Raw genomic sequence first — 13,681 nt, 5'->3', positions numbered from 1 at the left:
AATTTATTTATTTAAATTAGTTTCAAGCATACAGTACATTGGTTAGACATCTATTTAGTTCAGAAAACGATCCCCCCAATTGCTCTCTCCCTCCCCGGCCCTCCACTTAGCCATCATATTAATGCTAACTGCATTCCCTCTGCTGTGCTCCCCATCCCTGTGATGAACTATCAACTACTAATTTGTACTTCTTTAACCCTTCACTCCGTTTTCCCAGCCCCCTCAACCCATCTCCTCTCTGTCCGTCACCAAATTGTCCACTATATTTGTGAATCTGCTTTTGATTAGTTTGTTCTTTTTGATCTTTAGATTCTGCATATAACTCTTAATTTAAAACTCCCTAAAAAGCAGGAAAAGTGCCTATCATTTCTCTATAGTATAGTGTTAAGCATAGAGGGAGCAATAAATCCTAAGAAAAGGATGCATATTGAAAACTTAAAATTTGCCACGTGCTTTTAATGTATATTCTTATATAATCAGCAGGACTTTTATGAGAGATATCATTGCCACTCTACAGATAAGAAAACTGACTTAGAGCTGGTTTATTCATTCATTTTAAGAATACACTGTCTGCCAACCCTGTTTCTGTTACTATCGTAAGCACTTTACAAATAAAATAGGCACGGCTCTGACCTGAGTAAAGTTTCCAATCTAGAAAAAGTAAACAATAGTAAACAAGTAGACACCCACATAAATTATACTCAGTTACAGCTATATAACTTGCAGAGTCCCTTGTTCACAAATTACTATAACCTTGAAGATGGCAACAGCAGAACATTAAACCAGTCATGAGGCCTTTCTAAGCACAGCACTTTATTGAAATGCACAGATCAACTGCCCATGAACCCAACCCTGTCTATACATTCAAACTGTAATAAGAATGATGAAAGAAATGCAAAAGTTCCAGTAAGAAGTATGTGGCAGAATGAATGCAAACTGACTCCCCTTCCTATACACACATGCTTTGAACTTCATTCGTTTTTCTCTGTGCGTCTCACTCAGACAGGTTAACTTTAATTGCCTTATCTTCAAGTTCAATGATTTTCTTTGACATGCTAAAATTTACTAGTGAATTCTTATAGTGAATTTTTCCTTCCAGTTGTACTTCTTAGATGCAGGATAACTGTTTGGTTCATTTTTTACAATTTCTATCTCTATTGGTATTCTCATTTGTTCATACATACTTTTCCTGACTTCCTTTAGTTTTTTGTCCATGTTTTCCTTTAGTTCTTTGAACACACTTAAGACAGTTGTTTTAAAGTCTTTGTCTAGTAAGTCCAATATCTGGGCTTCCTCACAGATGGTTTCTGTCCATTTATTTTGTCCCTCTGAATAGTAATACCTTCCTTTTTTATTCATTTGCTTTGTGATCATTTTAATATGGCCATTTGAATATCACAGTGACTCTGGAAATGATTGTCTCCATTCTCCAGGATTTCTTGAGCTTGTGTTTTATTGTTGAATGCTGTAGTCATCTATTTATTTTATGACCTTCCCAATTATTTTTTGCAGAGACTGTATTCCTTATTATGTCAAATCACTGATATCTCTGTTCCTTAGATTATATTCAGATGGTATTTAGACAGATTTACTTGAAAGTAAAGAGTGGAGAGGGACAGAGAGTGATGAGAGCAGTGTGGCGGGGAGGGAAGGAGAGGAAGAGAGAGAACAGGGAAGGAGGAAGAGGGAGACGTGGAGACATTAATATATAGATGTATGCTGGAACCTTCCTTCGACACTTAGCCATGCCTGCACTTAACCATAGAAATCATATCAAAGTGAAAGCCTAGATCTTTCTCATGTCTTTTCTGAATATGCATCTTGCTCTGGGCATGCACATGGCTTTCTATTACATGGGTGATTTTGAATGCCCTAATTGCCCAATGAATCTTCTCCCCAGCTTTTCCTCCTTGCTTTAGGTGGGCTACTGTGTGTGTGTACTCTAATCTTTTGCCCCTGGTAGCTGCAGAATATTTGTTAGTTTTGTAATATGTTCATGCAATACATGCACTTTTCTAGCCTGAGGAAGTTCTGAGTTAAGCAAAACAGAAATGAGTGCCTTCCATCAGTCCTTCAGGCAGTCCCAGACAAAACAGACATGCAAAACAATTTGTAACTACGGTTTGCTCTGCTCCCTTTAGAACCAGGGACCTTTGTCCCACACGGGAAACATGAACTGACATCTTCAAGGCTGCCCTTGAGCTGTGATTGGTGTGGAGCAAGGGCAAGTAAAAATGCCACAAAGCTTTCCTATTTTGATGTTGCCTTTTTCTTTATTAAAAATTCAATTAGTTGGTATAAACTTTTGAATGTTTTCCAAAAATTTGCTAAAACTGGTTCTGATCATTTTTGTTTTGTTTTGTTTTGTTTTTGATGTTTCTGTGAATAAAACAAGAGACAGAAGCTCAGACCTGCCTGCTCTACCATTTTGCTAAAATCCAACTACCTATATCTTAACAAGCCCTTCAGGAGATGATAATGCACTATAAAGTTGGAGAGCCAATAATCTAAACAGTCACTAAAGCAGAAGCCAATTATTGACCACATCTCATATTGTGTGGGATTGTTCTAGAGACCAAGGCAAAATTCTAATCTAGACCATCAACACATGTTACCTATGTCAGTGAACTCAAATTTGAGCCTGCAAAAACCTACTAGACCAAAATCAATGAGAAAGTCTTTTAAAAATATACAAATTTCTAAACCCTACAGTGTAGATTCTCAACATTAATCAAGATGGGCACGGGAATTGGAATTTTAAAGTCTTGCCCTGTGATTTTGATTTCTTTCCAGAGCTGGGAACTAGTTGCTGCCTTTCATTACAGACCCAAAGCCCCTAAAAAGTGTAACTTCACCAGGAATAACTAGCTAAAAAACAAGAAACAGCATTAAATGTGAGTCAGCTTGGAACTGAGACATACAAATTTCTATTGAGTCTTAGAAATATGGAAGAATCAGATATATAAATACATATATATGTGTACATGTGTGTTTATATATATACATATACATATACATAGATATATGCACACATATATATGATTTATCATCGTGAAAAATTATGACATACTTTTTTATTTTGAATATTTATGGTGTATAAAAGGGTTGAAAGCAAAGAACTGTAAATGCACCACCCAGCTGAAGAAATACAATATTATCATTATAATTGAAGCATTCTGGATACCCACCCCTAATAAATTTCCATTCCTTCCTCTCAGAAGTAAACTATTCTAAATTTATGCTAATCATTCCCATTCATTTATCTTTTTACATATGTGGGTATATAAATAAACAATATATTGGATTGTTTTGCATTTATAAACGAATTATTTGATGCCATAATTTTCCCGATACTTGCTTTTTCACTCAATATTAGGTTAGCAATTCAATTTTTATTTAATTTCAATGATTTCAGTATTTATTTGTATAATTCTATTATAATTTTATTAAATACTATCCTATTGACAATTTTTTTCAAGTTTTTAAAATTATAAAAAATAATATATGCTCCTGTAATAATGATTGTACATATCTCCTTGGGTACATGACCAAGAGTTTCTTCAATGAGTATAGAAGCTGGATTCCTGTGTCATAAGGTATGCACATTTTCAGTTTTATACAGAAACTCCCAAATTGCTCTCCTTAGTAGTTCTACCAATTCAAGTTCCACCACAATGGCTCAGCTGCCTCCCCCACACTTAACACTGTCAAATTTATTTTTTTTCATTTTTACCAGACTAATGAGTAAGAAATAGTATTTCATATGGTTTAATTTGCATTCCTAAGATAACTATTGAAACTGAATTGCTTTCAATTCATTGGTTATTCATGTTTCCGCATTAGAGAACTTACCTTTCATATCTTTTGTCTGATTTTTTATTGAATAATGAGAATCTTCCTTATTGATTTGTAGCATTTTAATTGGATATTATTTCTTTTCTAATTGATTTTCTTACCAAGATATTCTCTGATGAACAGATGTTTTATTTTATACACTCGACTTATATTTTCTTTAATAATTTTACAGTTTTTAATCTTGCTTAAGAAATTCTCCACTCTGAGATCATGAAGCTATGCTCCCATGTTGTCTTCTAAAACTTCCAAATTTTGCCTTCACATTTAGGTATTTAATTTAATTGTAATCAATTTTTTTGTATGGTATCCAAATATGTATTTTAAACTTTTGTTGACACAATGTATAAGAATCAATTATATCAATTAACATAGCATATATAAAATATTTAAATAACTGTTTTTCCTAACCATTTACTGATGAACACAGTCTTTTTCCATTGATCAAGAATGTTACTTTAGTTATGTATCAAGTTTCTAAGTTTTCACATGTAATGTAAAAGTTTCCTTCTGGTCTCTGCATTCTCTTGGTTCATGTGCCAATCCTTGTACTGATTATCACACTCTCTCTATTGATTGCTATAACCATATAAGTTATATCTTATTATAGTAAGTTATATCTGAAATAGAAAGTCCCTCCTTTTCTTCTTCAGAAATGTCTTCATTATTCTAAAGTCTCCCACGTGAATTTTAGAATCAGCCTATAGGTTCCATCAGAAAAAAAATCCTGTTGAGAATTTATTACAAGTTCAATGAATCCAGAGATCAATTTCGGAAGAACTGACATTGTTAATTTTAAGCCTTCTTCTCCAAAAATATGGTATACATTCCCCATTTCAATCTTCTTTAATAATTTTAATATGATTTTATAATTTGCTCCATAATGGTCATGTATATATTTCAATTTGTCCTTAAGTACTTTATGCATTTTTGATATTATAAATGAAATATTCTATTTAGCTGCATTTTTGTTGCTGTTGCTGCTGCAACTTTTCTTCACCAATGTAATTAATTTTGTCTTTGGTTTTTATATCCAGCACTCTTTCTGAACAATCTTGGTAATTCTAATAATTTGTGAATCCTATTTTTTATGTGGACAATTACATAATTTGGAAATAATTACATTTTTCTTTTTTAAAATCCTTTAAGTCTTTATTACTTGTATTTATATTTACTGTGGGTGCTGGAAGAACTTATAGTATAATGTTGAAAAGAAACAATGGTTATAAGGATTCTCATATGATTTCTGATTTTAACAGGAATTCTCTTAATATTTAAGCTACAAGCATGATGTTTTTATGTATGTTTAATTTATGCACTCTATCAGTTTAAGGAAGTTCCCTTCTATTTCTATTTTACTAAGAATATTTTACCATGAGTCAGTATTGACAACCATAGGAATTTTTTCTCTTTTTAATGTGGTGAATTATATTAAGTTTATTGATGATAAAAACAGATTTGCATTGTTGAAATAACCACCTTGGTCTCTTTCTCTCTCTCTCTCTCTCTCTCTCTCTCTCTCTCTCTCTCTCTCTCACACTCACACACACACACACACACACACACACACACACATCTGGATACCATTCAGTTTGCTAATTCTTTTTAGAATTTTTAATCTATTCTAACTTGTATTCAAAAATATATTGGCTTGTACACTTCCTTTATTATACAGTCCTTGTCTGGTTGGGAATCAAGGTCATATTATCTTCATGAATGGGATGGGTAGTATACTCATTTATTCTTTTCTCTGATAGAGTTTATCTAAGATTGGAATTGTTTCCTTGGATATGATAGAACCACCTGTAAAAATGTCTCAACATAGTGGTTATTTGGTGAAGAGACAGGGTAGATTGGAAAAATGGTCACAGTTGTTTGCTTCCTTTTTGACTGCTGCCCTGTGGAATGGGAATTTGTAGCATATCTTATAAAAAGGTCAAGTCTCTATTTCCCGTATTCCTAAATCTGGCCTTATACCATGATTTGGCCAATATTATGCAGCAAAAACAAAGTGCAAATTTCAAGTCTAGGCTTCAAAAAGCTGTGCACACTTCTGCTCCAGCTCTGGAAACCCTGTTCAGCCACCATATAAACAAGCTTGAGCTAGACAGCTAGAAAATGAGAGATCACGTGAAGCCAAGATGAGCTGTCCCAGCTAAGGCCAGTCCCCAGAAAATCTAGCAGCTAACCACAGAAACATGAGTGAACCCACTGAGAATACAAAGAACATTCAGTTAAGCCCACCCCAAATTGACAACTCACAAAATTGTGAGCTAAATGGTCACTCTTTCAACCATTAACTTTTGAGTTCATTTGCTATATATCTATCTATCTATCTATCTCAAAAGCTCACTAATCCAATAGATTTTAATGAATTTATCATACTTTATTGATTTTTCATTTTTTAAGTCCATTTTGATAATTTATGTATTTTTAGGAAATTTTCCCACTTTAATCTTCCATTTTAATAGAATAAAATTGTTAATGATTACTATCGTTTTTAATTTTGCAGTATTGTTTTTTTAATTCCTACTTTTTTTATGACCACTCATTTTTTTCTCACTTAAACTTCCAGATTTCTTTCTTCAAATGACCAAATTTCGGCTTTCTTGATCTTTACTACTGTATCCTACTCATTATAAATTTCTGTACTTATATGCTTATGTTTCCATGCCTTTTACTTTCTTTGGACTTATTCCGATTTTCATTTTCTAACATCTTAAGTTGGATATTTTATCATTAAATTTCTGCTTTTTCTGTCTTTGTAGGATATAAATACTTTGAGTAGCTTCTTCTATAGCAAGCCCTTTTACTCTTAGTCACGTACATTGGGGGAAAAGTTCCAGACTTTAACATATTCCAATAAGTCAACCTTTTTATTTGTGGTTACTACTTTTATATCTTATTTGAGAAATATTTTTCCTACATCAAGATTATAAAGATATTTTTCTATGCTATCTTTTTAAGCTTTCCTTGTTTACCTTTCAGATTTAGATCTATAATCCCCTGGAATTGACTTGCATGTAGCGTGAAAGAGAAGTCAAGATTAGCTATTTCCCCATAGGGATATGCAGTTGACGCAGCACCCTGTAGGGAGACCACCCTTCCTTAGTACACGGTAACACTGTACTGCATATTTGCGGCTTATATTTTAGGTGTGTGCATCTTTAGAATTGTTTATCATTATGTGGTAAACTTCTTGGTCTTTATGTCTGATATTGCCTGAGTTTCTACAGCTTTCCCATGTTTTGTTTGGCCTATTTCTTTTTCCCACTTCACTATCGACATTTATGAATCCCATTCCACTAATATGTCTAGGTATAACTATCTTTCCATTTATCTTGATTTGTGTAACAGACTATTAAAATGGTCAAAAATCCTTCCCCTCCTTGCATCCATGTTCTTGTAATGCAATATTGCAAAATAGTCCTTCAGGAGATGGAGTCTATTTCTTTACCCCTTGACTCTGCATTTGGTCAGATGACTTGCCTTAGGTAGGTAGTATATTATTAGCATATGTGATCAAGCAAACAGAGCCTTGAAAGGCCTTAGTGCACTAAGGCTTCCTCTCTTCTTATACTTGAAATCTCAAGACTGCCACGTGCATAAACCTGAGCTAGACAGCTAGAGAATGAGAGACCGTATGGAAGAGAACTGAGGCACACCAGTCAATAGCCAGCCTACTACCAAAGATGTAATGAGGCCATCGTAGATCATCCTGCCACCTGCTGACCTGTCGATTTACCACAGAAACATTAGAAAGCCGAGAAGAATTCAGTGTAGCCAGGACCAGGAAAATCATCCAATCAACTCAAAGAATTTTGAGCTTTATAAAATGGCTATTGCATAAGCGTCTAAGTTTTCTAAGTGACTTGTTAGACAGTAATACCTAATATACACTTTGATTTCATTGTGTTTCTGTAACGAGAATTGATGTCTTTTATCAGTTTTAGAAAATTCTTAGCCATCATAATTATCCTGGCACCTACAACTTCTTTCTCCTATTCCTTCTGGAATTTTTCAAATATATATATGTGTGTATACATGTAAAATATATGTTTATATATGTATCTTCTCCATCTTTTAACCTCCCCTATTTTCCTCTCTATATCTCTGCACTACAATTAAGGTAATCACTTTGACGATATTTTCTATTTCACAAACGCTCTCCCCATCTGTGTCTAATCTACTGTTTAGCAGTTTCACTGAATTCATTTTCACTTCGATGAAATTTTCAGTTCCAGAAGTTCTTCTTGATTCACATCTCCCTGGTCATATTTACTGTCTCCAGTAATCACACATTTTTTAATTAGTTATTTTATTTTTTAAACATTCTAAACAAATGGACTTTTAAAATTCTTTACCTTCTAATTCCAATTTCTGCAGCCCTTTCATGGCTAATTGAAAACAATTGTTGTTTCTTTCCACTCTCACTCATTATGGCTTAAAAACTCATACTTGCATGAACTTAATTTGTGGGAATCTTGTGAGGTCTATGTTGCAGATGATAATTTGTTTTTCCTTCATCAGGAATCCCAAGGTACTCAACCCAGAACCACTTTAAGATAGTTGCTTAAGCTTCATGGATAAAGTAAATCCAAAGCCTGTATGTCAGGGCTATTCTCATCAGAAATTCTCATCAGAAAACTAGTATTTTTCTCCCATGTGGAGATGAGGTGAAGAAAGACTAATTTATTGGATTGCCTCCCATGCTAAATAGTAAGTGATTTCTGCCCATTCTTTCACTAGAGATGAAAAGTTTTCTGGGCCGTGCCTTTATTTCAGGAGTTTCTGCCCAACTGCCAATCTTTCATGGCATCTAAGCCATTTCTCCCATCCCACAGAGACTGTTAAAATGTAAGACTTGAACTGGGACTCTCATACATTGCTAGTGGAAATGCAAAACAGTACGGCCACTGTGGAAAATATGTTGGCTTTTCTTATAAAGTTAAACAAACATACATTTACTATATGGCCCAGCAGTCCTATTCCTACATATTTACACAAATGAAATAAAAACTTTTGTTCATATAAAAGCATGCAAATGGTTTTAGTAGTTTCATTCATAAATGCCCAAACTCAAATCGACCTAAATGTCCATAAACTGGGGAGTAAATAAACAGTGGTACAGCTATGCAATAGAACTGGAATACTACTCAACAATACAGAAGAAGAAAACCCTGATATATACGATAACTTGGGTAAATCTCAAAATACATTCATATATACATGCATAAATTATTCCATTTATGTAACATTCTTGGAATGGCAAAAACTATAAGGCTAGACAACAGATCAGTGGTTGTGGTTTAGGATGAGGAAGAGTTGAATAAAAAACAGCAGAGAAGAATATTTGGAGGTTATGGAATGGTCTTTTGTCTTAATTATGATAGTGTTTACATGACTGTATACATTTTCCAAAACTCACAGAACCGTACATTTAAAGGGGTAAATTTTTTCTATGTAAATTATACCTTTATTTAAAAAAAAAGAAAGAAAGAATAGTCCAGGACCAGATGATTTTACTAATGACTTCTACCTAACATTTAAAGAATATAGAAAATCCTTCTCAAACTCTTTCAAAAAATTAAAGAGGGAACACTCTCAAACTCATGTTACAAATATGATGTTTTTATGCATTATCCTGATCCAAAAAACAGATAAGAACACTACAAGAAAATTGCAGGGCAATAATCCTGATAAATATAGATTCAAACAATCTTAAATAAAATACCAGCAAACTTAATTCAAAAGCACATTAAAGGATCGTATACCATGATTAAGGGAGATTCATCTCTGGTATTCAAGAATGGTTCAACACATGCAACTCAATAAATGTGACCAAACCACATTAATAGAATGAAAGATAAAAATCGTATGATCTCAAGAGATGCATAAATAGCATCTGACAAAACCCAATATTCTTTCATAATAATAAAAAGGTCAATAAATTCAGCATAGAAGGAATATACTTCAACATAATAAAGGCCATATATGACAAGCCCACATAACATGATACTCAGCGGTGAAAAGTTGAAAGCCTTTCCTTTTTTTTCAAAGAAAAAAATAGAAAACAAAAATCCAAGAATTTGTATGGAACCAAAAAAGACCCCAAATAGACAAAGTAATCCTGAGAGATAAGAACTAAGCTGGAGGCATTATACTTCTGAATTTCAAACTATACTACAAAGCTATACTAATCAAAACAATATGATACTGGTACAAAAACAGATATACAAACTAATGTAACAGAATCAAGAATCCTCACAAAAAAATACCTTGTGTATATGGTCACCTAATATTTGACAAGGGAGTCATGACATTCAGTGATAAAAGGACAGTCTCACCAATAAACAGTGCTGGGAAAAATGGATATTCACATGTGAAATAAAATTAGTCCCTTATTTTACAACACTCACAAAAAATTAATTTAAAATGGATTTAAAAAACAAAATGCTGGAAACCATACTAGAAGAAAACAGGGGAACGAGCACCTTGAATTGATCTTGGCAACAGTTTTTCAGATATGACAATAAAAAGCACAAGCAATAAAAGCAAAAGTTAGTAAGACTACATAAAAATAAAAAGCAAAAGAATCAACAAAATGAAATCGCAACCTATTGAATAAAAGAAAATATTTGCAAATCATATCTCATAAGAGATTAATATCAAAAAATATATAAAGAACTCATACAACTCAAAAGCAAAAAAAAAAGTTTGATTTAAAAATGAGCAGAGGATCTAAATTGACATTTTTCCAAAGAAGCCATGCAAATAGCCAATAGGCACATGAAAAGGAGCTCAACATCATTAATGGTCAAGGAAATGCAAATGGAAACCACAATGTGATATTCATGGACACAGACAGTGGATTAGTAGTTACCAGAGGGAAAGAGGGGGCAGGGAAGTAGATGGGGTAATGGGAGTCAAATATTTGGTGGCAGAAGGAAATTTAACTTTGAGTCGTGAACACACAATGCAATATACACATGACATATTACTGAATTGTACACTTGAAACCTATTTGATTGTATTAACCAATTCACTCCAATAATTTTAATTAAAAAAAAAATTTCAACACATTTTTGTTTTATCTAATATTTATAGGCATTTTGAAACAGGAGGATTTTTAAAATATCCAGTCTACCATATTGCCAGAAGCAAAACTCTGCCAGCCTACTGAAGAACAAGACTACCTTAAAATTTCATGTTTTTAACTTCTTCAGTTCATTTTATCACTGCATCCTCATGTTTCTATGAAGTACAATAATGCAGTTACTATTATCCTCTTTAGAGACAAGAAAACCAAAGCTTATAGACATTGAGATTTGTTTCCTATTGTGTATCTAGACATTCACACCAAACTGATTTAACGTATATTCTGAGAATGGAAGCCAATTTAAAGATTACCTTAAGTCTCCCAGAATTAGGTTAATGGGAAATATTTTTAGGATCATTTACATTCTGCATCCATCATCCATACCTAGCATCAGAGTGAACTGTGTGACCCTGCGCAAGTCACTTAACTCTCTGCCTAGCAGAGTTTCGAAGCACCTACTTCATAAAATTATGAACATTAAAAGATTTAACTCACATCAAGCACATAAAAAAGCATGTGGCAAAAGTAGAAAGTAGTCCTTACTTTGAATAAGCCATGCTTTTGGTTGCGCTGACCAAGCCATAAATTGCTTCCTGGGGGAAGGTTTGTTTCAGGAGGGTCTATCACACGTTCATAAATCCTGTAGAGGCAAAGAACACAGTTACTAATAGAGAGGATCAAAGCAGAACCAAAAGGTATACACGTTGTTCAAAGTACTCATGGTAATAGCTGCTGCTATAGAGATGGAGCCAATTATGTGGCATGTTTTAAATGACAGGTAGGTAACATGAATGTAGAGATCTGTTTCTTGACAACACTTGTTTCACAACCTCAGGAGTTCTCTGAGTGAAATTCGAAACTGGCCCCCATACACAGAGGGTTAACCAAGTAAGAATAGTAGAGTTGGGATGAGAATCCCCAGTTGTCTAGCTCAAGGCCCATCCACTCCCTTTATCCAGCTTGATAAAAGGATAAAGGGTTTATTTAGCTGCTACTCATTTCTATTATAACCCGCTATACTCCTCTAAACAAGTGAGTAGCAGCTGCCCAGATGATAATATGCTTACTCTACAAAATCAAGTTACTAACATCATCATCCAATCAACAAATATTTATGAGCACTTTTTATTCTCTGAGCTCAACACAAGGAAACAGGAGATAGAGAAGAAAAAAAAAGTCCTGCCCACCGGAGCAAAAGATAAATGAATAAAATCTTCATATATCTTCATATACAATATGACATATGAAGACATATAACTAATACAGAGAAGACAAGAGCCCCAGGATCTTCGAAGATACCTACTGAACAATTGAATTATCTCAACTACTCTGCCCTACCAAGCCTAAGTTAGTCACAAAGAGTCCCCGTACCCAGTTACCAGCTGATCAAAGGCTTCCACCTGGCCCCTGACAAGTACTTCCCAGAACTTGAGTGCTGAGAAGAGGATGGACATGCTGGCCTAAGAACTGAACTTGCCCTTAGATGCTCAAAAGATTCTGAGTGGGGTGAGATAGAGTGATCATACATGAATTTCAGTTTCTCGTGACGGCCCTGTCCATTCCTTGCATTTCTCAGCCCTTGCTCAGAACAGCTGCAGGAGGAGTCACCTCCAGGTAGGTCCAGAGATTCTAACAACTAATCAGTCCTCCTCAGGAAAATGAAGCTGACTGCTTCCTGCCAGAGGGTAACGTATTCCTTTGGTGGCTCTCAGAAGGAAAGTGTGGAAGAACTGGAGAGATTGTCCAGTTTTGTCAAGGCCACTGTGAGACTCTTGCAGTTGGTAGCTGACAGCCACCACCTTATATCCTAGCTGCATTGCCCATTACTCCCGTTCCCCACTGGAAACATGCTGTTTCCTAATAATACATGCAAACTATTTAACTGGCAGAGATCTAAATATATCAGGCCCTTCTCCACTAATTATCTTTCCATTATAAATGGAGGCTCAAGACATAAGCAAAGAAAAATAAGTTTCCTTTAAAAAGACAGGCTGTGTTTCCTCCACAGTAATTTAACCTGCTTTGTCTGTTAGAATCAAACATTTTAAATGAAACAGTCAAAAATGCTATAACACAAGAACCTACTATATACTTCCTAATAAACGTTTTTCTCAATATTAGTGAAAAACTAGAAACAAGACAAATTTACAACATGAGAGAAATGCATAAGTTATAGTAGATCAGCTTGATAGAATTTACTATAGTCATTAAGAGTGATAAATATGCAGGTTGTGAAATATGGGAAAGCATACAAAATAATTTTCACTGGAGGAAAGTAGAATGCACAATTATTTATGCACTATGGAGATAACGATGCAAAAATTATGTTCAATGCTGGGGAATTTCAGAGGAGTCCAGAGAGAAACAGAAATCACTATACCTAGGTGAAGAGGCAGAAGCGTAATTTTCTATATGGCCGTTTTACCAATGAATTGAAAATGTTGTCAAATTATTTATCTTAATCTTCATTTTAAAACATTTGTATCTGTCAGAGTGAGAGATTCCAATTCGAACCCTTTTAGGTTTTCAATATGCTAAAAAGTGAGCTCCAATGAGCAGAGTAGGCCCTTCATCAATGTTTATTAAGTGCATGAATAAAAGAAAGAACAGTGAAAAAGATCAACTTCCTATCCCGCCGTATCTTTCACAAGTATAGTAACTCCTTGTGACTCAGAAATAGTTGAGGAAGCAAACATCCGAGGCCCACGAGCAGCTAAAGCAAGGCAGTGA

General features: G+C 34.3%; 1 protein-coding gene across 1 annotated transcript in view; it reads right to left on the bottom strand.

The window, feature by feature from the left end:
* The window catches only part of LOC105303931 (protein kinase C-binding protein NELL1), a 174,062-nt gene that overhangs the window by 15,200 nt on the left and 145,181 nt on the right, over positions 1–13,681 (bottom strand). Inside the window, exon 4 of the mRNA XM_023521884.1 lies at positions 11,495–11,591. Coding sequence (XP_023377652.1) covers positions 11,495–11,591 — 97 coding nt within the window. The remainder of the gene's footprint in view (positions 1–11,494; positions 11,592–13,681) is intronic.

Source organism: Pteropus vampyrus, unplaced genomic scaffold (genome assembly GCF_000151845.1).
Source record: "Pteropus vampyrus isolate Shadow unplaced genomic scaffold, Pvam_2.0 Scaffold321, whole genome shotgun sequence".
Lineage (NCBI taxonomy): Eukaryota > Metazoa > Chordata > Mammalia > Chiroptera > Pteropodidae > Pteropus > Pteropus vampyrus.
Note: the sequence above shows the minus strand (reverse complement) of the source record. Positions and strands in the feature narration are given on the sequence as shown.